General features: G+C 35.0%; 1 protein-coding gene across 1 annotated transcript in view; it reads right to left on the bottom strand.

Moving 5' to 3' along the window:
• Positions 1–27,565, bottom strand: part of LOC118274322 (neurotrimin) — a 137,706-nt gene that overhangs the window by 29,454 nt on the left and 80,687 nt on the right. The window contains exon 3 of the mRNA XM_050705066.1: positions 5,972–6,099. Within this exon, the coding sequence (XP_050561023.1) occupies positions 5,972–6,099 (128 nt within the window). The remainder of the gene's footprint in view (positions 1–5,971; positions 6,100–27,565) is intronic.

Raw genomic sequence — 27,565 nt, 5'->3', positions numbered from 1 at the left:
CACACAATACAAGCGTTGTTTCACATTCGGTTTTCTGTGAGGCCGTGGTATCGCTCCTGTCGAGTCGTCAGGACGTCACGTCTCCCACACAAGAGTTTGTCTAGTAAACGTATAGCTTCTTAACTTACGACTGCCGCATATAATTGTCTTTTCATGTAAAGCTAGGATAGAAACAAAAGGTAAATTGCACGTTGTCTTAGTATAATTAAGGTTAATTACACCCAACATCACGAACTAAAATATTCCAACACCCTATTCCTTTTAAGTACCTATTCCAAAATCCCATCAGAAAAATTCCGTATTAAAATTACTACCATAGCTCAGACTGGCCCGAAATTCATAATTAACTACCTACTTGTCTGCCTACCCCAGATTACCTTGCATTTGGGCAAGCAATTGAGATTAACGCGCACTCTATAATTACACAAGTTTCGCGCAACGAATAAATATAAATAGAAAAGGTTTTTTTTTGTTAACTGCGAAAGTTTTTTTACGTAGGAACTGGGCGGTAAATGGTGTGGGTTAGTGATTGTTTTTAGTTAGGTTTTCTGTGGGTTTATATAGACTGTGTTTTTAGTAGATATCTAGTGGAAAATAACTGGTTGTATATTTGTAGAGCTGGAAGTAATATGTTGTACTTCTTCAATTAAGACAATAATTAATGTTGTGTATAGGTCACCTATAATAAAATATTTTTTATCGATAATCATTATGAGGAGTATTTATATTTTTTTAAAGAACGTGAAAACTACCACCACACTAGCATTTTTTCCTATGTTGTGGATGCATCTACAAACATACAAATTAGAATCTAGACACACGGCAGTGTGTCCGCCAAGTTCGAGCAAAAAAACCGACACACCGGCCGTGGGTTATATTACACGAACCATTTCGGACCAAGTTCAACCCACCTATAACTCAAAATCTATTTTATCTACGCATATGAAATTTCTATTATCTGTCGAGATCTACTTACTTATCTAAAATACAAAATTTCATGAATGTACCTATTGTAGGTCTTGAGATATTGACGTCAGAAAATCGCTATTTTTACTATACACTCACTGACTGACTCACTCACTCACTCACTCATCAAAAACCTAAATCACTTCCAATGGTCGTATTGACTTGAAATTTGGCATGGAGGTAGGTCTTTAGGTCAAGGTAAAGGAAAAAATCTGAAAATGGCCAAGTGTGAGTCGGTTTTAAAAATAATGAAGGTCTAAATTCATACCCCTAAGGAACTAAAACAAAAAATTTATCTATATCTTCCAATGGTCGTACCGACCTAAAATTCTTTACGAAGGTTTGTATTTAGTCAAAGTAAAGTAAAATAAGAAAAAAATAAAATAAACCTTACAAAAATAAATGAAATCCCACCCAAAACATAAATGTGAAAGGCTGCCAAGTTCGATAATATTGGAATGCTTCGCCTATAAAAGAAGTGAGATCTAAATAAAGACCAAGTTCCATACACAGACCTCAGTTAAAAATGATATAACTTGGCAAGTTTTAATAGAAAATTATATACTTGACTCATTGCCTTTAGTAGGTTTATAACAAAGTGTATGAAAACTTGCCAACTTGTTATATCATTTTTAACTGAGGTCTGTGTATGGAACTTGGTCTTTATTTAGATCTCACTTCTTTTATAGGCGAAGCATTCCAATATTATCGAACTTGGCAGCCTTTCACATTTATGTTTTGGGTGGGATAAATAACACCCAAATCCGAAGTAACAATTTGCGGATCACACAAAGAGTTGTTCCCTGCGGGAATCGAACCCGTTACCCGGTGACCGGTAACCAGTCGAAACTTTATAGCCAGCCAACACGTCTAACGTTATAGTTTCATTTTCTACTAATTGTAACTTATGGTTTTACTAAAAAGTGGGTGTTTCACATTTAATAACTCATCAGGGAATAAAAAAAAGCGTGACGTCACATTATTACATTTCACAAAGTCATAATATTTTAATGACTACTCAGCTCATATAAACGTATTATTAATGTACTTTTATTATGTACTCCGTTTAAAACTCATATGATGTACTCATAGACATAAATTTATACCTTTCAAAACACAAATTGGGTTGTATGTATAAAAATTTAAAATTCATCTTAACGATGATTAAATTAAGTACCATTTTTCTCTGAAATCTCGAGAAACCGCTAACAAGAGCCACCTAGAATAATGTTTATAAAGCTCGCTTAATGCGAATGTTTTTCATTAACATTTCAAATTTATTCAGCGAATGATGTACACACATTAAAGTCAACTGAGACGCGTAAATAAATAGACACAACTTGTCTCTTCATTACGATTTGTGTTAACATAGATATAAAGATAGAGGATAAGACAACTCTATCTGTTAGATATCCCTTTTGCAAAGACTAACCTTCTTAAGTTTAGCCCTATGTCACGAGCTGCTCGTTTAATCAATAATATAATTAAATTGGAAGACGCGGATATTTTTAGTAGCCTGCCGAAGTTTATACAGGCAGCACAAAAATATATTGAGAAGAGGGTATAATTTGAATGTTTAAGTTTTATATTTTTCTTTTTGTTATTTTATTAAATGTATATGTACCTATATTTCGTTATAACATCGCCTTGGAATATTCTGTTATGATGTTGTAATTGTGTCTTAATAAATAAATAAATAATAAAAAACTTACAACGAAATCAAATAGTTTGTTTTCGATAACAGCAGTTGATGAATATTGATCTGGATTTGCATTTCTATGTGTAGTTATAGATTCTTGGTGATAAAATAGGATGATGTTTGCTTTACAAGTAAAGCCAGCTCGATACTACGGCCTCACAAAAAACGGAATACATTGTATTTATTCCATAAAAAAACGGTACAAAATACAATTAAGCTTCCGTCTACATTTTCAGTAAACGCAGCTGGTTTACCGGGGCTCCGGCTCAAAGCAGGAGTAAGAACGGGGTGGTTTTTAGTCAATAAGAGTCTGACACTCCCTTTTGTCCAAGACCGAAAGAAAAAATAGGGTGACTTTCTCCCTTAAAAAAACACTTTTAGATGAAAAAAAACAAGAATTTTATACGTACCTACGTATGTTGCCTGAGCTGAGTACTTATAGCTATTAGATCCACGTGCGTGGACAGTCACTTCCAGTATATCCTTAGTCTTTGGTTACCACCAACTTTGTAGTTAGTTTGTTTCAGTGTTAAGTTAAATAGGATTGTTCGAAGGGCACCCGTACAAACATAAAATAATAAATTGTATGTATGTAGGTTGAACATGTCTCTATACGAGTTATAACATTTTTCCCTTCTTGGCTCTGTATAAATCGGAGTCAACCAGTTATTTCACATCATATCAGCAGCCTAAGTATAAGTGGCCACACAAGAAGCTTCTTCTCATGCGGAGAAGGCCAAACCTTACCCTACCGGGGCCTTATAGAAAACCGATGTGAAACAACGTTTGCGTTATATGACTGAGGTTACCGAAGGCCCAATTACCCCTCTTCCCAATCTTAACAACCATCAAATTCCTAACCCCCAAAAGGCCGGCAATGCTCTTGTAACGCCTCTGGTGTTTCAGGTGTCCATGAGCGGCGGTGATTGCTTACCATCAGGGAATCTGTCTGCTCGTTTACCAGCTTCAATCAGACATATAAAAAATCACCCACTTTGCTAAAACATCAACCCAGATACGAGTAAGGTGGTTCTAAAAGAAATTGCACTATTTATCTTTTATTTTTCTAGAACATAAAATCTGATAACATGCTTCTACTTTAAAAATACGCTACATTAATTAACTGAGCTCCATTAATTACGTTGTTATTTTTATCTTGAAGAAGAAACACGCTAGGCAATTTGTTTCGGTAATATCTCAAATCTATAGACGTTTTTGTACGATAAAAATAATTAACCGTTTTTATTATAGCTTAGAAATAAAGAAATCTAGAATAGTAGGAAGTAATGATTTTATTTGGTTCAATTTGCAACCTAATTTTATTTGTTTTTTTTAGGTTGGAAAATCAGCCAATGACTTCTCCCGCCTTGGACGAGGCGAGAGGGAGCGTCAGACTCTTACTGACTACCTGGTTCGATTTCCAGGTAGAGCAAAGTATTGCTGGGCCTTTTATGCGGCTTATCGAAAATTTCTCAGTAGTAGCACGGAGTGTCGAATTGTGCCTAGTATATAGATAGTAATAGGTTCACCACCTATTACATGGTACCAAGAAATTATTAAAAGTGGGGTTACATTGTAAAGAGGCATTAGGTACGTGTCGTAATGTGCACCTCTGTCTACCCCTTCTGGGATAAAAGGCGTGTTGATTCGATACAACCTTCAGCTTTTCACCCATCTTAATAATATTTGTATGGCATACATATGTATAAATTATGTTTAACTTACTGCGTGGTAATGGTCTTTACTTTATTATTTTTTAACGTGTCATACAGATAACATTAAAAAAATATTTACACTGAAAGCCAAGTAGACCATATTATTAATTTATTATCTTGATCACTTACATTTCCAAAGGAAATCCAATTAATTAAATTATGAAACCGCGTCATAATAATTAAGGGAAATGGCACTTCGTGTTAATTACTCTTATTGTAATTAAGTACCTAGAGTAAAGAGACAACGAAAGGTTTTCAGTAAGAATGATTTTGCACTACGTATCGATCTGATCCGAATGCATGGTGACATGGTGACATGGTGGTGACTGGGTAACTGGTCGGAGCGCACTACGTGTTCGTTTCTTTCACGGAGCAACTCTTTGTTTGATCCTAATCGTTGTTTCAGGTCTGGGTGTCATTTCTATGCAAACTAAGTTTTAGACACTAGAGGTAACTTTTAGAGAAAATATACCCGTGTTTCATCATCATCATCATATCAGCTATAAGACGCCCAATGCTGAACATAGGCCTCACCCCAATGACTTCTAGATAGGCCGAGTGGAAGCGACCTGCATCCAACGACTCCCTGCGATCTAATCAGGTCGTCTTTCCACCTTGTGGATGTAAGTCCAACGCTGCATGTTTACTTGATAACAATATATTATTATGACAATCATAGTACCGACGCCATTTAGCCCAACTAGGTGGACTGACCAGATCCGAACGACCTTGGAGACCAACTTACACGTTGCCCTCCATTCGGCCAAGGAGAGAAATAAGTGGCGTACAACTGTTCGGAGGAAGATCATCCCTCAAATAGGGAATCACGACCCTCAGTAATGAGGATAACGACGCGAGGAGGAGGAGTACCAACGCCATTTTTACTCTCATAAAAACTCTTTGAACACACATAAGTACAGCAAAATTAGAAATTCACATTCACAACTAACCCCATCCAACAGCCAATATAAAGAGAAAATAGTAATTCGTTATACAAACTTTAACTTTCAAGAGCCAGAGATGGGAAAAGCGTAAAATTTTAATCGTATCAAGTACAACGGGTGCCATGAGCTACGTCACAGGCTAATGGTGGCTATAACTCCTGCCACCTGGCTATAAACATGCCGTAATGACCAGCAGCCAGCAAATTAATGTCTTAGATGCTCTGTTCATTAAAGTTTTAACGTACCAAAGAGTTCTAAAGAAGAACGGCTTTTATGGTGAACAATTTGAATAAAATATTTTATTTTATGGACATGTTTTACACACCTTTGCATGCATAAACTTAAGTTAAGGTAAAGGAAAAATCAAGAAGAAATTGACTGTCTTTATAGTCTGGCAGTCGTAGTCTTTTGAGCAAGGGTTTGATTACCGAGTGAAATAAAGCGTTAGCAGCGTTTTCGTTTGCGTCTGCGCTGCTCATATACAGCTTTTCTCTATTAATTTACGTGAGTAAACCGTGATTTTTAGCTAATTTTCGAAATTTAATTTTTTGAAATCCTGAATATAACTGGTATACTTTCTTGAGATTAAAAGACTTAACATTAAATGGTAAACCCAGTCAAAGAATAGGATAGGTACAATTTCTTACCTTATGCTTTCCTAGATTAATGACAGAACAACCAAGGACGGCTTCTTTTCCTATGTGGAAGGTATGGTTGCCGATGGGTCGCTCAAACTGTGGCACATCGATCAGTTTTCGGTTCACCACGTGGGAATCTGGAAATTAATTTAAATTAAGAGAAACAGTTAGGTTTATAGAAATGTGGGAATATAAAGTGGGGAAAGTCTTAATGCTTCGGTACGAATGCGTTGTGTTTCGTTGTGAGTGTGTTACCGGAGCCCCAACCCCCCCCCCCTTCCCAATCTTCCCAATCACCGATTCCCCGACAACCCTTAAACTCCTAACCCCCAAAACGTTGGCAACGCATTTGTAATGCCTTTGTGTTTCGGTGTGTCTATGCCCGGCGGCAATTGCTTACCATCAGGTCATCCGTATGCTCGTTTACCGAACTATACCATTAAAAAAATATACAACAACCAAGATAAAAATCCACAGCAAAATCTATTTCAGAATACACAACACTATTAAAAAGTCTTTTACAAGTAACGCAGAACTATGAAGGAACTAAACGGAATAAATTCCATAGTATGCATGGTCACACGTAAAGCTAAACAGAACCAGTTTAACCTGACCTTCGAATATAAAGAAAACTCATATAATGCGAGACCATGATACATTGGATTCGTATAGTTCCACGTGTAGCCGTGTGTACAAGACATTCTTATTGTTAACTTAGTTATCTCAGCTCTTGTGAACTCGAGCAGACCGACTTCGATAATAGTTCCACATTTACAGAAGAACTATGTTCCCACGATAATTTTGTAAGCATATTTACTTGAGGTTTATGGTATTTAAAACTGTTTATAGTATTTGAATTCGAATAAAATTGTTAAAATTAAAAATTATTTCTTGGCTTTAAAATGTAGGTAGAGTTTCTATTGTTACCTATGAAAATTCGAATGGGCCGGCTTGACCGGAGTGTTACCACGGCTTCATAGAAAACCTTCGTGAAACATGCTTGCGTTATGTTTCATTGTGTAAGGGAGGTTATCAAGGGCTCCATTCCCCTCTTTCCAATCTTTCCAGCAACCCTTAAATTCCTAATCCCCAAAAGGCCGGCAAAGCACTTGTAACGCTTCTCGTATTTCTGGTGTCCATAGGCGACGGCGATTGCTTACCATCAATCATTGCAATTTTACAACATTTTATAATGAAGTCCAATCACACTAGTCCATGCCAAAAAATATCCAAAAATTCAACCCATTGTTGACAACAGCCATCAGCAAAAAAAGAACCAAAATCCATACTGTTCTACTACAAAAGCCCGAAACCCAGATCTAAATCCCTTTCAGTAGCAGCCAGGAGTCAACCCTTACATCGCCCGGCCACATTCGGCGAAGTTTTAACAATCACATGGCCGAATCACCGTCGAACTTTGCCGCTTTGGCCCGCAATGTGTCATTTTGCTAGCAAACACGCCAACTATTTTAGGGTTATGTTGAACATTTCCAGCCAAATGTTAATGAGATTATTGACAGTGCAGTTGCTGTTTTAGTTTTAGTTTTAGGGGAGATTTGAATGGAGTGGCGCTGTGTTGTGTTAGGACATTTCTGGTTTTGTCACAACTAGTGGGGTGTTTTGTGCCCATTCAAAATTGAATGTTTTTATTTGATTAGGTTGAGTAGTATATCTGGATTCAATTTTTTCTTCGACTTTATTATAATTTTAGAGCCGTATTTCAAACCATATTTTTTGGACCTAGACCAGACTGCTGTGAAGGGGTCTGGCTGGGTAGATATAGTGGAATAGGCTATTTATTCAATGGGACTTATTACGCACATTATGAAAAGTGGGTGTACAGTGGCATTACCGTATACCCTAATGTGCACCTCTACCTACCCCTTTGGGCATAAAAAGCGTGAAGACGATACCATATTTTTTCATGACATGGCATACTTCGTAGTACTATCTTAAAAATGTCAAATAGATGTCATAATAATATCATACCAATTTAACAACATAACTCCTACAGTCTAAAACACATATTTTTGCAATCATCCCGCAACTTTTGATCTTAATACAAAGAAACAATCCTCCAATAACCTTCCAGTTACCTTACAAATCACAGTAATCAATGAACGAGTGACCCCAAATTAAACTTCAGAACTTTTTGGACGAACTTTGTAATCTATTATGTTTGAGCACCGTTGAACAAGTTGTCTATCTATAATCTAGGTGCTCTCGTGCAAATGAGTAACTGCCCATACATCGAGTTTGGACCCAATCTATGTTTAACTTTCACTAATTGTTTACCCCCGGGTCGACTCCAATCACCACCCTAACCTGACCTCTGCGGCTAAAAACACCACCCCCGTTTGCTCCCGAAATTGTTTGCGACGAAATCGGTGGGGTAGTTCATTGTTAAATGGACGATTCGACAACGCAATCTCCTGAAAACCGATGTTACATGGTAAACTTTTAATATGATTAATATTTAATTTGTTTATTGGTTTGTTGAATGTAAATCGTGGTGAGATTTGTCTAACAACCAAATTTGAAGAGTTTTTAAAGAACAGAGTAAAGTTCCCTAAGAAAAGAAGGATCCTCAAAATCTTCCACAAGTTGACAAAAATGCCAATAAACACAGTTGATTGTTTTATTAACTTTGATCACGTGCGCAATTTTTTATTTAAAGTTTGTATACAAAATTCATAATAGGTTAAATAATAAAATAACATTAAAGGCACTTAACCATAACCAAACAACTTACCTCAACAAAAGCAAGAACAACAAAATAACCAAACAAACACAAAACAAACAAAATCAGTAGCAACAACAAACAATAGCAGTAGCACAAAACAGAAACATAAAACAAATGCAGGAGAACCAATGAATTATCTTAATTATAAGCAAATAGCTACATCCATTGAGGCGATTGGTGGGATAGAAATAAAAACGTAAGACCGAGATCAATACAAACCCGCAATTAAAGAAATGGAGCTACATTCGTGCCGTTTCGTAATTTTCTCCAGCAGAAGCATTAGTACCTAATGGGGTTTTAATAAAATTGTAGCATTAACTTGTCTTAGCTCACAATGGTTTTTACTTCTAATGCCGATTTCATTTTCAGTTTTTTGTGTTGAGGTTGAGCTCAGTTTGCGTGTGCTGTGTATGGTATTATGTTTTGTAATTGTGTTTAGTTTGGTAATTTGTCTAAATAATAACAGTATTTTTATTTATCTGTGAAAAACATTATAACGTTAAACTAACTAAAATCACGGTTTACCAGCGTATATTTATGAAGAAAAGCTCTACTAATTTCGAATCATAGAGGGACTCTTCATCATGAGCAAAGTAGGCAGGCGCAACGGCATTGCGTAGCCTACAAGACGTCTGTAGGTAGTTATTATAAAAATATTATAACGTGAAGTTAAAGGCTTTTAATTCCCTTTTGTGTTGGCAGATGTTGACAAAATATGTAACTAGCTTCTGCCAATGGCTTTTTTTTTAGGGAGGAAACTCATCCAATGGCTTCTCCCGCCTTGGGCGAGGCGAGCGGGAGTGTCAGACTCTTACTGACTAAAAACCACCCCGTTCCTTCTCCTGCTTTTCGAGCCGGAGCCCCGGTAAACCCGCTAGGTAATCCGCAGCTCCTGATCTATCTGGCTAATCCCTATCCTCCGAATCTATCTGGCTAATGGCTAATCCCGCGTTTCTGTGGGATAAAAAGTACCATGTCACCCAAGTCATCTCTATCCCTGTATATCAAATTTCAGGTGTGATGTAACACCTACTTCGTTGCGGGATCCAAGACAGTTCAGATCTAAGACAGTCAAATCCAGTCAGTCATTCATGTCCCTGCGGCGCGCCTGACTTCAGTGTCCCGGTGTTTTCATGGTTGTATCTATTGTATCCTCCATGGTTGTATCTATTGGATCCTGGCTTACAGGAGTTGCACCAGCATGTGGAGGGAGGTTGTAACGGGCGTGTTCCAAATATTAAAGTTCCCTTAACTTAAAATAAAAATAACCATCCTATACCTACCAAATAAAACCAAACCTTTAAATACAAAACCTTCTATAACACACAACCATATCTTTACAAAACTCTATCACATCAAACCCCTTTCCTTTGAAATAATTCACCTCACAATATAAATATTTAACAGCATGTTAATGGCCGGCACAGCTGTGTCTATACATGAATATTTAAGAAAGTAAGAATGCAGTTAACTTCGTTTATTTATCGACCCGTTGATATTGGGGTCGTTTTCTTCAACCCCTTTGGCTTATAGACAGGGAAAATCATTTTCCTTATTGATAAATGTGTGTAACGTGGTGTGATTGTGTCTTATTCCCTTAAGGTTGACCAAAGGTGTCTTAATATTACAAACAGACACTACATTTTTTTTTATCAGTCTAAGTTCTAGACTAAGGTGGAACCCGGAGCTGCAGGTTACCGGGGCTCCGCCTCGAAAAGCAAGAGTAGGAACAAGGTGGTTTTAGTCAGTAAGAGTCTTGTAACTCCCTTTTGCCTCACCCAGGGCGAGTAAAGTCATTGGATGATTTTCACCGCTTAAATCAGAGTAAAAGTATTAGGTTTGAAGACCTAATAATTTCAAGTACAAGACATTTTTCTTTTCGTAACAAGTTTGGTATTGTATCTAGTATCCAACCATATCAAAAAACAATAACATTATTACTATATGAAAACTTGAAAGCATATGTTTTGAAAACAATAAACACAAAGTTATTGGAATTATGTTAGATTATTTTAGTTACAACAAACTGGCATTACATAAACATGCATAACCTCACGTTTGTCTCCCATGAGGGTAGGTAGAGACAATGGAAAGCCAATTATAATGGCAATAGTATTACTTAGACTCGTTGATTAAATATTTGGTTAGCCTTTTTATTTTATTACCACAGCATAATGCACATTAACAACAGCTATCGTACCGATGTAAACACATAAACGCAGACAATTCAATAAATCCAGTAATTTACGGACCCATTACGAAGTTATCAAGTATTCAATTTATGCAATCGGAATGCGACATCAATAATTATGGAATTGCATGAGCGTGCAAAAGTAACGTTCTGTATTCGAAATTGATTTATTACGATTGGTTCGTGTTTGTTTCGGATTATCTAAATTGTTATTGATATTGTAGTTTAAAATCTATATCTATTTGCGATAGAGTCCTAAATGGAATGATGACAGCCATGGCCTAGGATTTCTCTGTTCTTTTTTTTTAATATCCACCACCACCACGGCATTCATGACTTTTAACATCATTCTCTTTTAAAACTACTCACAAAATGGTTGCGTTATATTTTTTACTTTCAGCAGCTTATAAAAAAAATTGAATATGGCCATTACAGGTTGACAAATTATTCAAAATTCAATTTGCGAAACAACATTCGAAAACTTTTCAAAAATTAAAAAAGCAAAGATGAAAGATGCCCGTTGAAAGTTGAAACTGAGTTCCAATTATGATATTTTAATTAAATTTTAAAGCCAGCCTACAAGTCAAAAATTCGCTGTAATTATGTTTAAACGTTAAGGGAAAATGTTTGAAAAAGCCGTAGAAATTAAAACGGATAATAATTGAGTCCTAACCTCGTTCGCTTTGTGCTGTTCTTCGCACAGTCACGCCACGAGTAGCTCTGGTTGGTATCCATTGTGTCACGTATTAGTGCAATGTACACAGAATGACGCATGTCTTAAGAAAAACACGATAGAAAAATCTTATTTGTTTTATGGTTTATTTTGAAGTTTTTTTTCTTAAACGTTATCATTAATGTTTCTATGTCAATTTTAAATCCCAGTTTTTAGCAAACAAAAAAAATTCAATGTAGAATGTATACGAATGATGACGGGGTATGAAAATTACAAATGTGTTTAGTCCATTAATTAGGCAATGAAAAAATATTAGACACGTATTTTTTTATTTATATTGTCATGTAAAAAAACATATTATTAGGATAAAACGAATCAAAATTTAGGAATGTGAGCTACTTATGTAATGTCTACATTATAAAACGCACCTATAAATCAATGCATCACAAAAAGTTTTAGTTTCGGCAAGAAATTAAAAATACATGTATAATATTTTAAAATAATCTACAAGACGGACATTAAAAAAAATAATAATCGTCTACTCTATTAAGACCAGCTAGTTACTGATAATAATATGGTTGTGTGGAATAATTCTCGTTATGTGGATATCTTCCATTGGCTCAGACCGACCAGACATTGCGTGATAATCCGTATAATTGTTCGGCCAGGCTGGCAACGGATCACGATACGCCTCGTCTATAACGATTTGCCTAATTCGACGGTCAGCTGGCGAAATTATTATAGACTAGGTTACTGTTTGGCGAATTTTTTATTATAACAATGTTAAAACTATCTCTCTAAGCTTCAGAATCACGTATGGTTTTGAAATAATGCAGAGGTTATTTTTGTAAGGGGAAATAATACATCCAATAACTTCTCCCGCCTTCAGACTATTACTGACTAAAAACCACCCTGTTGTTACTCGTGCTTTTCAAGCCGGAGCCTCGGTAACCCGTTAGGCAGTCCGGAAATCTTTCTCTCTAAGTTTTACAGTCATTTTATGACAGAAATACATCAAAAGCAGGGAGTGATGTTCACTGCTGGTCAAGAATATCATCTGTAAAGAGGGATCTGTCATAATCCATTGGTATTTGAACTGAAAATTATAATGGATACTCACTCCTAAACTGCCTGCTCAAAACTTTCTAATAAAATGTCCTAAACCTTTACATGACACCCAAAAACCCAAGTACATAATTTCCGTATATCTAACTTCTGCAATATTTAACACATATTAAGCTTTGTAGTCAAGCGTTTAAAACCATATTTTTAAGGTAAAGGAAACAAACCCAGGGCGCTCGTGGCAGCCACGACCTGTCACCGAAACCAGTATTAAAACCTCCACAGAAATAATTGCTGTAAACGGTATAAACAAGTTAAATGTTATATTGTAAATTAAAATGACTGCCTCGTTGGTCGAGTGGTCGCAAGTGCGACTGCCGAACAGGGGGTCTCGGGTTCGATTCCCGGGTCGGGCAAAGTATTAATGGGGTGTTTTCGGTTTTTCGAAAATTTCTCAGTAGTAGCACGGAGTCTGGAATTGTGTCCAGTATATGGCAGTAGGCTCACCCCCTATTACATGGGACTTATAACACAAATGGTGAAAAGTGGGTGTATAGCGGCATTACGTGTCGTAATGAGCACCTCTGCCTACCCCTTCGGGGATAAAAGGCGTGACGTTGCTTTTTTAAATTAAAATAAAATTTTGTACGATTTTGTACCTAAGTATACATGGTAAGTAAGTACGTACTAAGTTAACTAGTGGTTGGCTGTTAGTGATTTATTTCAACTTTTGTATGCATTGATTAATGATTTCATTCTTCGGCATTGTGTGAAATGAATTTTTCTTCGTTTTTTCGATGTGGTGTGTTCTTAATAGTCATTCGTTTTGTTGGTTTTATGCTACTGCAAATCTCAAGGTCTTAGGTTAAGTTTATGTCAACAGAGAATGCTTTCAGATAAGACATTACAAATTTGTCTTTTACGCCATTATAGTTATACTGATTAATCATATAAAATTCTAATATAGATCGCAGATCACAGAGTCTGGATTGTGCCCATATATGGCAATAGGATCACCCCCTATTATATGGGACTTATAACACAAATTGTGAATAGTGGGTGTACATTATATAGTGGTGTTACGTGCCAAAATGAGCACCTCTGCCTACCCCTTTGGGGATAAAAGGCGTGAGACAGTCTGTATATATAATTATGTATTAACGCGTTTAAACACAAACCAAGTTATTCTATAAATAACTACATCCAACATTGAACATGAAACACCGATTCAAGTTTTCCACGAAATTGTTTGCGTACACAAAGTAGAAGTGATCAATAGTAATTTATGTCGCTCTGTTTCAACAGTTAATTATTCAAGTAATTAATGTTAAGATTCTGTCCGTTTTCATTTTGCAACGTTACATTTAATATTTACTTAATCATTATTTTTGAAAATAAACGTTATTGCTTGCGTAATACTGTTTCTGTTTGATGGTATTTAAATTAATGCTTATTATTGTTATTATTTGAAAATGTTATTTATAAGTAAACGTCCATTTTATAATAATTGTACTATTATAAGTTTTATTTTTTAATGAAATGTTGTTCTACGTTCCACACTATGTTTTTCTCCTATGTCATGCGTTTACAAACATACAAGTTCACATACACATGCCACCCAAATCCAAAAAAAACAATTTGTGGATCACACACAGAGTTATTCCGTGCGGGAATTGAAACCGCTACACCATGCGCGGCAGCCGGTTTCCCAGCCACCGCGCCAAATGTGCAGTTTGTCGGTCAGTCAAGTAGAGTACAGTCAATATTTTGAAATAGTGTTTCTAAGATAGATACGGTACTTTTATATATTATGTATAGCTATTCAATCATGTATTTTTTTTTTATTATAATCGCAGTATAATTCTAACTGACTCAGAAATTTATAACGTCACCTCGTTATTTAAATCAGTCAGGCCTGGCCCACATTACTTACACAGATTTCCTAGAACGGAAAAGTGGCCAGCATAGCAAAGAGAGTAAAAGAAATTCCAAAGAATTTTATATACATATATGAACATACTTAACTGGCAAATCCGGCGGAATGACTCTAATATTATAAATGTGAAAGTTTGTTTCTATGGATATTTGCCTGTCAATCACGCTGAAACTACTGTTCGGATTTTGATACAGACAGAGGATGCTGGTCTGCTGACTTGGATGATAGGGTATTATTTATCCCACGGGATCGCGGACAAAGCCACTGCAGTAGATAGTAATATCATAAATGTGAACAGTTACGAGCGCTCGACAACAAAACAGTCAAGAAATAGTTTCACTAGTTAGACTAAACATGTATTTATTTATACTAACTTTCGTAAGACATACTAAATTAATTATTATGTTGCTACTGAGTAGCAGCGCGACAGTCGCCGTGTCGTGTGTCGCGGAATGCTGCTCATGAATATGAACCTCTAGCATGGTTTGAAACTAGTCGAGTTCCTCGTCAAACAGCTACGAGAGTAAGCCGATAACATAATAATTAATGTATTTATACAATATAAAATACATTACACTCATCATCATCAGCCCATTTTCACCCACAATCTCAAATAGCATACACAAAGCAACGTTTATCACAATAACAAAAAAATCCGACTCGTAATTCATTACAACAGAATCCATGCAAACCTCGGACTAACGCACGACAGTCCCAAATTGATGTAAATTTTAAACAAAAACACTTTGCGCATTAAAAATACAAGATCCCCTTCGCATCTCGGAGGGAGTTTAAGGGGTGGGGGAGTAGGTGGGAGCTTGGGGATGAGGTAAAGGGGGACAGTCTTCATAAGAGGATTAAACACGGTAATAAGGTTTGCATCCAACACACTTGTTGGGGTCAAGTAGGGTTTACTCGTAGTTCGTGTGTACTATGTCTATATTTTTGAAAGGGAATCTCTTTCATAATCATATTTTTTTTTGTTGTAATTTTTTTTAAAGGTTGTCCAGTTATTGATTGGATGGATTAGATGGACTTTACCGTTTAGCTCTTGAAAATTGTTAATCAATTTTATAATCTAACATTGTTACTGCTATTTAACCATAAGCCATATAATTTTGTATTTTATTGTTTCGTATACATAACTTAGAATTAATAACTGCTTTGTTAGTCGAGTATCAACTAGTGCAACTGCCGGATAAGGGGTTCGATTCCGGGTCGGCCTAAGAATTGCTGGGCTTTTTTCGAGTTTTCTAATTTTTTTTCAGCAGTAGCACGAAGTCTGTCTTAAGCATAGTATATGGCAATAAGTTCACCCCCTATTACATGGTACCTATAACACAAATGGTGAAATGTGTATATATATTATACAGTGGCATTATATGCCGTAATGTGCACCTCTGCCTACTGATATAAGGTGTGACGATTCAGTTAGAATTACTATCAAAGTATAAATAACTCCACGCAACGTTAAACACAGCTATTATGTTCAGGAAACCTAAATTAGAAATTAAAGCACTGGTTAGGTAATTAGTATTTATATAGGGGGTTTAAAAAGGTCATATTAAAATTAGCCTTACAGGGTTTATGATCCTACAACATTACATTATGTTTAATTTTATGGAATTAACAGATAATCATTTTGATGTTGTTTTTTAAAAAAGTGTCACTTGGGGTGTTTTTCCACCAGTGATGTGCTATGTAGCTATGCTACGATAATGTAATATCTTCTGTGCTAAGCTTTGAAATTATGTGACCGTTTCCACTGATGCATCTTAGTACCACAGCTACGCAACTGTGCTACGAAGATGCATCGACCACGACGCTGCCGCAAAGTCGCTGTGCGAGTAAGATGCACAGTTTGTATGCGATGTATCGATAGTAGGGAAGCATGAAGCCACCCATAGCATTCATACATTGCACGTATTTTTCCATACAAAAAACCTAGCTTAACTGACTCCATTTGCACGAGTGCTAAACTAAGTGTACCAATGAATATGCTTGGTGAAAACCAAACACATCCACAACAACGAAACATAGCACATCTCAGGCAGTAAAACACAATAATATAATTCTCAATATTGTTAAAGGAATAAAATAATCTATACACTAAACAATAAAAAATAAGCATAATATAAACACCATCAACACATCAAAAATCGATTGAAATAAAATTGTAACACAAAACCTCAAGATCGGGGAGTAAAAAGAAAATTGATACGTCTACGTATAAATCTACATATTTACGAGTAAGCTTTTACCTTCCTTACAAATACCTGTTTAGGAAGAAATAAATAAGTATTGAGGCCCACTTTAGGGAATTGAAATTACTTAGCCTTTTCAATTTAAGACGTCGCGTCGCTTATGTTATAAAATTTAAATTTAATATGGTAATGTTATTCATTGTTGTGGTAAGGAAATTTGTTTTAAAATAGGTGTTAGAATATGGTGTGTATAATTATGGTTTTATATACGTCTTTTTGTGTATAAACAGGTAAATGTTTATGAGTTGTACTTGGAATTTATTGGGTAATTAGATTATTTGAATGAGGAAAGATGAATAGGAAACGTTATTAATATTCTTTAAATTGGAGATGTTCAATACAATCAAAATATTACTAATATTGTAAGTGTAAAAGTTTGTGAATTTGTGTGCATATTTGTAACCTGAATCATCACTGAACAATCGAAAGATACTGATAAAGAAGAAAGAGGAAAATATATTGATCTTTTCTATTTGAAATATCTAGATACATTTCATGAAGTATAGCGCTATATCAACGACAGTCATCGCTGTTTATTAGAACTGAAGTAGCCCTCCAGCCGCAGTGACCTCGTCCTTATTGTCATGTGTTGGTATATTAGGCAGGAACTTAATGTTACACAAAATGTTACTCTAATGCTACGGGTGTTGAAATTAAATTATTATTCTCAACGCGTACATTATTCATGGGCCCGGACAGGTTGTTGAACTTCGCAGTCGTTGTTATAATTGTGTAGTTAGGCACTTTTTGGAAACATTTTACATGGTCGTCGTTTTTAACAAAGTAAACGCTGACCAAATATGGTCATTGGTGTTATTGAGACTTTTTTTTACTTTATTGCAAATGAAAAGCTATGTATTATCAAATATCCAGTCTTTAAGAAACTCCAGGACTGCGAACTACCCAACAGGTTACCAGGGCTCGAAGACCAGGAGTAGGGACGGAGTGCTTTTCAGTCAGTAAGAGTCTGGCCCTCCCTTTCACCTTGATCAAGGCGGGAGAAGTCTAAATGATTTTCCCCACTAAAATAAAAATCCATTAAAAAACTACTAAGCTACAAAATCCCTAACATTTTTTGTTAAAAAAGCAAAACCAATACTAGTATCAATAGATACAGAACAAATCAATATTAGTCAAAGAATCCCTCTAATATTCTGATTGAATGTATTCCTCTTTTTTATATAAAAAAAAACATACAATAGCCTCTCCGTTAGTTAAAATATTTCACGGACGAATAATACTGGCCTTCCGTAAAAAGCCTGTGAATTTAGTACAGAAATATGATACAAATAAAAAAAGGATTTTGACGGTTTTCACTCTATGGCTCTATAGAATTCATTTTTTAATATAGGTGTTACCATGCGTAAAATACGGTATCTCATAAATTGAAAAAGTGAGTGAAGAGATGTGCATTTTATAGTGTATTGATAGTCTTTTTTTATTTTATTATGAACTGTATTTTAGTAGTGGTTTATGGTAACGTAAAACAATATTGAGAATGTTCGAATTATTTTCTCTTTTTATCTTTTTTTTGTGGAGCTATTGTTAATCAATTGATTTTAAGTCAAGGCACAGTTAAGTCTAGGCACATTTTATACGTAGAAATGACGTATTTACTCCCACTCTTAAACTTAGATTCTTTTTATCTAAGAATTATCTTATAAAATACGTGCTTAATTCTTTTTCATTGCCTAACTGATGGACTAAATTGATTTTTAATTTTCATACCCCTCATCATCCCTATTTATTACAACAGACAATCCATTAAAAAAGATAGCTAAGTAAGAACTAATCAAAACATAAATAAAACACAAATTACGTACCTACGTAAAGAAACTAGCCCTACTACCTCTAATTGTTTAACATACCACCCCTTTCATTCGCCATAGAGTGGGGAACGAGTACCATACAACTCGAATCGTTACGTGATCAGGATCCAAATGGCTCCACTCCGAATCGAATGGATACGTAATTGAAAAATCGTTTTCGATGTTTGAGAAAAAAAAACATTGGAATCTTGCTTAGAATCAGGTAAGGGCCTGGATCGGTTTACGTGGTATCGGTAAATGTGTTTCCAGGTAATAAAGTAGTTATTTTAGAGAGGAATATGATGATTTGGTTTTGAGTATCTCTTTTATTTGCTAGTGGGGAGATTATGAGCTAACTATTAATTTATTTAGCTACGGCTATAACCCTATTGATTTGTACAGGATTGACAACTAATATGAAACATGCCATTCACGCAAATCTACTTTTAAATATTTTTTGTTTGTAGTGTGGAAAAACATCTAATCTCTTCTCCCGCCGCTACCTATTACCCCGTTGCTAGTCCTGCTTTTTGAGCCGGAGCTCCGGTAAACCCGCTAGGTAGTCCGCTGGTTCTGGTCGGGCGGCAAGCTAGCCCTTGCTCGCCGTCCACAGACCCGCACTTATAATGTTAACTCGGGGATCGAACCTATTTTTGCTTAGTAGTCGACTTGCAACCACCCAGGCAAAAAAGCATTTCTTTACAGATTTACCATTCAACAACTTACAACTCAAAACCTCTAATCTTACTCGAAAACCTTGACATCAACGATATAATCAGTAGTTTACTACACACCTTCCCATATATCCTAATTCCATACCGAATATTGAATCATAGCATGTTAATTAATACCTAATAATCCTTTAACATGTACCTATCAGTATTAGAGCAATAATTACGGCTGCCTTAACCATAACTTATGGTAATTAATTATTATTTGCTAGAATGGGCCTATCAGTGGATAAACAGAATCAATGTACACAACGCTACACATCAAAGTATACAAAACCAGTTTGTCTTGGTCTTGCTTTGTATGATCTTTTCATACATTCAACGGTCAGTTTATACTGGTTTGTATTAGGTTGATGTAAAGATGTGTAGACAGATGTAGAACTAAGTACTGCCTGAATTCGATGAGAGTTTGATAGTAGTAAAGGTGATTTTGGATATTTAGTAGTGTTTCATGTTGAGTTTAGTTGATGAGTATAAGTAAGAGTTATATGATGACGTTAAACATGTGGTGATAGCAGAGTAAAATGTATAAATCTTCTCTCGATCGCTGTAAGAGCCAAGTTACATTTACACTGGCCAGGCATAAGGGCTGAACAACTTCTCCCATACAAGGAACTATAAATCACTAGCTTCTTCCAGCGGCTTCACCCGTATTCCAGTGGGATTAAATATCGTATCAACCAAGTCAGCGTATACCCTGCCTCAATACCAAATTTCATCAAAATCTGTTCAGTAGTTTCAGCGTGATTGACGGACAAACATCCAAATAAAAACCTGTCACGTTTATAATATTAGTGTCATAATGTTGGGCTCGCTGTCATCACAGCGGTAAGTCCCCTCTTTGAGGAGTGGCTAGAGAGGCGCCACGGCGTCCTCACCTACCGCCTAACGCAGGTGCTTACCCGACATGGGAGTTTCGGTAGGTTCCTGTTCCTTATTGGGCGGGAGGAAACGCCCGGGTGTCATCACTGGGAGGACCGCCCGGAGGACACTGTAGAACATACGGTGGCGGTGTGCCCTGCGTGGGCTGAGCACCGCCAAGTCCTCAGGGATGTAGTCGGCGACCGCGACCTCTCGCGCCCGGCACTGGTTCAGGCCATGGTGCGGAACGAGAGGGACTGGGATGCCGTCTCCTCCTTCTGCGAAGCAATCATGCTACCTAAGGAGGAGGCGGGGCACGTGAGAGAACAAACCTCCTCACGCCACAGCCGTCGCGAAAGACACTCCGGGCGTAGGGGATCCCGAGACGATCTCCGGCCACCGTAAGTGCGGGCCTGCGGACGGCGAGCAAGGGTAGCTCACCGCCCGAACAGAACCAGACCCGTGCGTGCGGCGCGTCGCGTTCCGTGCGTGCCTCAAAGAGCCATCAGACCACCACAGATGGGGCCCAGTAGGGCTGATGCCTGATCCGGAGCTGCGGACTACCTAGCGGGTTTACCGGGGCTCCGGCTCGAAAAGCAGGAGAAGGAACGGGGTGGTTTTTAGTCAGTAAGAGTCTGACACTCCCTCTCGCCTCACCCAAGGCGGGAGAAGTCATAGGATGATTTTCCCCCTCAAAAAAAAAAAAAAAAAAAAGTTTCATAATGTGACATCATAATATCCTACATAAATACATAACCTCAGACCTCTCTCCCATGGGGGTAGGCAGACACTATAGAACGCCAATTGCATAACATCCTATGTCACAAAAATCAAATCCAAGTACATTACACCACTCAACACGCCATCACACGTCAATTTACATCAACCTTTACCCCATTCATCAAATTGTTTTCCTTCTAACAAAAAACTAACATCTTCGTAATAAATTCCTCTCGTGTGTAGCTGTGTAAAGCTGTAAGACAGGGGTTCCCAAATATTTCCTGGTCAAGAACCATTTTTATATCATTCTTGTCAGGTCTTGTTCAAAGGGACTACTATTGAACTATTACTTCTATACATATAATAAAATCGTAGAAAAGTGCTGTCTGTACATTGAAAATAAAAATAAAAAAAATAGCAGGGGTTATTGTTATGTCGATGTCGAACCCAAAAATGTAATTAACTTTTTTTTTGTCTGTTTGTCTGTTTGTCTGTTTGTCTGTTTGTCTGTTTGTCTGTTTGTCTGTTTGTCTGTTCGTCTGTGCGCGCTAATCTCAGAAACGGCTGATCCGAGTTGGATGCGGTTTTCACGAATATATTGTGGGATGCTTAAATTTACATTTAGTGTTTGTTTCATTTCAATCGGTTCATAAATAAAAAAGTTATGTCAAATTAAAGAATCACGTCGAACATTCTATGCTTATACCATTAATCTCCGCAACTATTTGACGGATTTGGTTGAAATTTGGTACAGATATAGTTTAGAACCTTAGAAAGGACATAGATATATTTTTATTTCAAAAATCAAAAAATAAAATAAAAATAAAATAAAAATAAAATAAAAATAAAATAAAAATAAAAATAAAAATAAAAATAAAATAAAAATAAAAATAAAAATAAAAAAAAAAAAATAAAAATAAAATAAAAATAAAATAAAAATAAAAATAAAATAAAATAAAAATAAAAATAAAAATAAAAATAAAAATAAAAATAAAAATAAAAATAAAAATAAAAATAAAAATAAAAATAAAAATAAAAATAAAAATAAAAATAAAAATAAAAATAAAAATAAAAATAAAAATAAAAATAAAAATAAAAATAAAAATAAAAATAAAAATAAAAATAAAAATAAAAATAAAAATAAAAATAAAAATAAAAATAAAATAAAAATAAAATAAAAATAAAATAAAAATAAAAATAAAAATAAAAATAAAAATAAAAATAAAAATAAAATAAAAATAAAATAAAAATAAAATAAAAATAAAATAAAAATAAAATAAAAATAAAATAAAAATAAAATAAAAATAAAATAAAAATAAAATAAAAATAAAATAAAAATAAAATAAAAATAAAATAAAAATAAAATAAAAATAAAATAAAATAAAAATAAAAATAAAATAAAAATAAAATAAAAATAAAATAAAAATAAAACAAAAATAAAATAAAAATAAAATAAAAAATAAATTTATTCCGGACATACAGCGCCATCTATTGTTCAATTTCGTACTTATAGTACGGAATTGAACAATGTCGGGCTGTTCCTATACTCCGTAGATAGATGGCGTTGATCGCGCAATGGTGTAATTACAATTGTTCAGTTCATGTTATTGTTTTAATTTATTGGAAATTTGTTTTTACAAAATAGTAAAAAGCAATGAAAAATATAACATAATACAACTTTTAGTACAAAGAAAACGCTCTAACGGAGTATAGATAATTCTATGTCGATCGTTACACGACTTCGGTTCATGTTATTGTTTTAATTCATCGAAAAAAGTTAACAAATAGTAAAAAGGTATGAAAAAAATTATATCAATATAATTAAACTTTTAGTACAAAGAAAATGCCCGAACGGAGTATAAATAAATAATCCAAGTTGTCTTTATCCTCGATAGATGGCGTTGGGATCGAAATAGATCGCGCTATGGTTTTGTTACAATTATTTGGTTGGGTATCGGCCGAGCGCTTCGGTACTATTGTAGAAAATGTGTATTATCAGTCGTATGATTATTTGTCTGTAGTGGTCCTGCTGTTTCGTATATTCTAAATTGGTTTCGTTGAATTTGTCAATTAATAAGTTTATTTGTTGGGTTTTCCTGGTTTTCTGGTTTAACTTTTTAACGTAGGTTTAGTTTGATATCGATTATTAGTAGTTACTGTAGTTAGTTTTTTTAATAAAATTGTAAGTCTAATTTATAAATTAATTAGATTAGATTTAAGTCGTTTCTTTTAAATTATTTAGTTTAAGCTTGGTTATTATAGCATAAAGGATAGGTTCTAATATAATTTCTTTTTTAATTGTTATAAATTCGTAATTCGTAGCTTTCTTTAGTTTTAAGTTAGTTTAAGTCCGTTTTTAAACTATTTTTTCAATGCCCTAAGTGAGTATACATCTATTAAAATCAAACGCAGAGCTCATTATGTTGATTTTTGAAGAGTTCCCTGGAATATCTTCCACATCTCATTTTTGAAGAGATCCCGCGAGATCGGGAACTCATCATCATCATCATCAGCCTATAGCTATGGGAACTATGTGGTTAAAACCAAAAATTTGCCGGAAGTCACTATTCCACGCGAACGAAGTCGCGGGCAAAAGCTAGTTTATAATAAATTCACTTCAACTGTATAATGTTTAAGGGAATAGAAATTAGGAAGTTTCCTAAGAAAAGGAGGATCCTTCGACCAGGCGAGGTGATCGTGTCTGGTAGGCTTTCTACCCAGCAGTTGTTCGTTGGGATTTTCTATCCATGTTATTTTCATGTAAACTTCTAGGTCATCCGTTAATACTCGTATGTGTCGTCGATCGTCTACGTTCGTGATGTGTCATCTGTCATTTGTCAAAATTATGTCTCCACAATGTAAAATTATGCATATTTTTAATGAATTGTCCCTTAGTGTGGGATTTTCTCGAGAGTTGTGATGTTTGTTCTCATAAAAATGTGACTTTTTTGTATAATTGAAATCAATTGCAACTCTCAGTTGTCTCATCTCCATACGTTTAATTCGAGCTTTGATCATGGTGTGTTTACTAAATATCGTATTGTTTATTTTATTTTCTACTATACTCGTATTGTGTATTTATTTTCTTATTTTTTTGTTTTCTGCGGACCACTGGTTGGGAACCACTGCTGCAAGGTATAAGCAGCTGTATGCGATCGAGCCTAAACTATTGTCGTCACGTGACTCGAATGATATAAGGCTTTGTTCTTATGACTGATTTCTGATCATATTGGTGCGGCAACGATGTTAAGGTGACATGTTTTTTTTGTGTGGGTAAAGGGAATTGTGGTGTATATTGACTGCACGGTTGGCGCGGTGGCTGGTGATCCACAAATTGTTGTTTCGGGTTTGGGTGTCATGTGTATGTGAACTGTAAACACACCCACGACAAAGAAACGATATCTTTTCATATTAATATCAAAGTAAAACAAAATATTATGGTCAATTATATATATTAATAAACATAAAATTGAAATATTCAGTTGGTAATTACAATTCCAAAATGACAATAGCTTAACAATTCTACAAACATTTATTCTCAAACAATCAAGAAACGTCACAAATTAACTCATTCCTACCTAGACCTTTGCAAACGGTCAAAACCTCTAAAGTTTTCAAACTTTCTAGTCGAGATTATCAAAATGTCAACTGTAAATTGGGTCTTAAGATAACAAAGGCAAAAGGTTGAGTTTTGGAGAACAACTGACCAATCTACGGGTAATAGTGACTTAGGTCCAAAGGCTTGGTCCTTTGGTCCATTTAAGCTATGTAGTCGCCTAACTAGATTAGCAGGGGCACTCGGCCATGTAATGTCACTTAGTTTTGGATGAAGTTTACTAATTCGCTAAGAAAACTGTGTGCCTCCTTCATATAAGGCTGGATCCTTTAAAAGTATTCAAATTTTAGAGTTTGGGGTTTGACATTTAGAGTAATAGCAAGACTTTGAAATTGTGTTAGTTTATGGAAAGTTTACACTGTATTATTACAAGATGTGTATCCATAACTTAATTAGTTAAGAGTCAAAGTTACGTTTCATTTCTTTTTTTTATCATAGACTCTACAGAACATCCGATTATGACTACCTGTATCTTGAAGGAAAGAAATCTCAAGCAAAAGTCCGGTAAATAAACTGTAAACTAAAACTAATCTTCTCACAAAATACTCTCTCGATCACAACAAATATCCTCTTGTACATCACCCGTTAAATCCCCTACAGGTCCTTAAATTACCATAAAACTAATCCAGCTACTACAAAATACGACAAGTCAGACGTATAGCTATCCAATCAATATTCCTTAATTTAAATTCAACAAAATATAGACCCAAAGCTCTTATCCTTTACGATTAACCCCAAAAATTGAACGCCGCCATTTTACAAACATCGGCCACCAAAAATTCACTACGACACCAACTGATTAATGGACATTGTACGTTTTAAAACGAATTTAAAATAACATTTTTACAGTTTTGTGAATTATTTATCATGTTCCATGAATAAAATGGATATAAATATTTCGGGATCACTCTTTGCGGCGGCTGAGTGATTGGAAATAATATTTTATTTAGAGAGTCGTTTTGTTAAATGAAACGTGTTAATATTTTCTTTTATTGTTGTTTTATTAGGTCTGTAGATAACATTTGTAAATTTTTATTGTATATAAAATATACTTGATTTTTCAGCTGTTTCTTTAGGTCGTTTTTCCCTCCAAATATTAAATTCTGAAACTTTTTTAGCCTTTAGAATTAAAAAGCCTTTTTGAAAGATCTACTACTATTTCTAATACAAAGATAAACAGGTACCTAAGCTTAGGTCTTTACCCCCATAAGAAGCCCAGTCATTAAGTACCTCAACATACAAAGTGTAAAGTTTCAGATTTACAAGTAGGTCCACCTCCATACTCTCAAGGAGTAAGTAATTACCAGTCAAAGGCAAATTACCGAGGGTTTGTTAGTTGTTTAACTTTGGTAATTACCCCTTTACCGGCCACCGTGGAATGTTTATGGTATCACATATAGGGTACCACCTTTTTTCTCTACTTGCGTATACTCTTTTATAGCAAACGATAAATTTAAAGAAATATTTTGTAAATGTTATAAATATACACAAAGTTATTAAAATCTACAGTCCAAACGAATTCATTATTTTGCTACAATAAAACTTAAATATACTAAAACATTAAGTTGTTATTTTTACGGCTAAAACATCATTTAATATACTCTAAACAATTACAAAAACCACTAACATTACCCAGCTAAGAGCAGATAAATAACATTAACCCGTACGTTAAAAAGTTGTCAACAAAATCCTTGTTAAAATCACATTTCGTTGCGCACACAAACCCGACAGTAAAATTTATTGCCAAAACCACTTTAACTCATTAAATTCCACGTGTGTTTATCAAGTAATACCCGAAATAAGTTTAATAAAACCCACCCTTAAAGCCGGACATATAAATGTTCCAGGAAAATAATTATCCAACTTAAACAATAAAAGGACCCAACTAAGGGACTAATTTGGTCCTCAGATTGTTTCACTAAAATTCCGACGCGGCGCAAAGGACCAAATTTTTTTTTCTTAAATCTCCAAAAAGGTCGCTCCCCCTGGATGCCCGAACGATTTCTTGAGACCACAAAAGAAAATTACGTGTCAAGACGTGTTTTGAAACTTTTATAAACTGATTTGCATTCTTAGAAGATGAAATTAACAAAATCTAAGTATAAATTGTAAGTAAATTAAGTTTTGTGTTGGTGTCTTGACTTTTGTGAGTTTGCGGGTCAAGCGGGGAAGGTTGGTCAAGTGTACTTAGGTCTTAAGGCTTTTCTCTAGGGATGTGCCGTAAGAGACGTTGCACCTTGGGGGCTCCGGAGCAGGTCTACTAAGAGGACTTACAGGTGTTGAGGGTGACCACCGGGGTGGTTTTAGTGAGTTAAAAATTCGACACTCCTCTATTCTTTTATCCCCAAAAAGGTAAGCGCCTTTAAAATATTTTCCCCCGTCATTAAATACAAAAAAGGTATAAGCCTGTACCTAGAATTGACTAAATTGCCGATGAAAATATTTTCAGCCTCCTCTACTAATTTCAGCTGTTTTCTGGGAACTACATCAATTATAGTCTGTGAGAGAACACTTTAATGTCTCATTGTATCTTTAGATATTTTAAATAGAGAAATTCTATTTTTAGTAATTAGGTAATTATGTTATGTATTTTATTTTCTGAGTTTTAATATCTCTTTCTTTTCTTCTGCCTGTTTCTCAGTAAATTTAGAAACTTAAATCTTAACAAAATGGCAGTATTTACGACCTTGGTTATGGACTATTGTATTTGTTTTTTTTTGTTGTCTAATTATAACAAATATCATCAATATCTTATAGATGACGTAAAAGCAATTAAAACTATTTATTTTAACCAAAAATCATTTAATTTAACACTAACAAGCCATTCGATAGTAACTTCTAGTACCGAAAACTTTCATAAACCTACCCTATTAGCAAATATACGCTATTTAAATACCAATTGGCTAGGACCCAAAAACTTTTCTGAAATTGTCTGCTAGGGTAATTATTGTACCCAAACAACAATACTTTAAACCTCACCATAGTACATAGTTCCACA

Source organism: Spodoptera frugiperda, chromosome 3 (assembly GCF_023101765.2).
Source record: "Spodoptera frugiperda isolate SF20-4 chromosome 3, AGI-APGP_CSIRO_Sfru_2.0, whole genome shotgun sequence".
Classification (NCBI taxonomy): domain Eukaryota; kingdom Metazoa; phylum Arthropoda; class Insecta; order Lepidoptera; family Noctuidae; genus Spodoptera; species Spodoptera frugiperda.
This window is presented reverse-complemented; position numbering and strand designations above follow the sequence as displayed.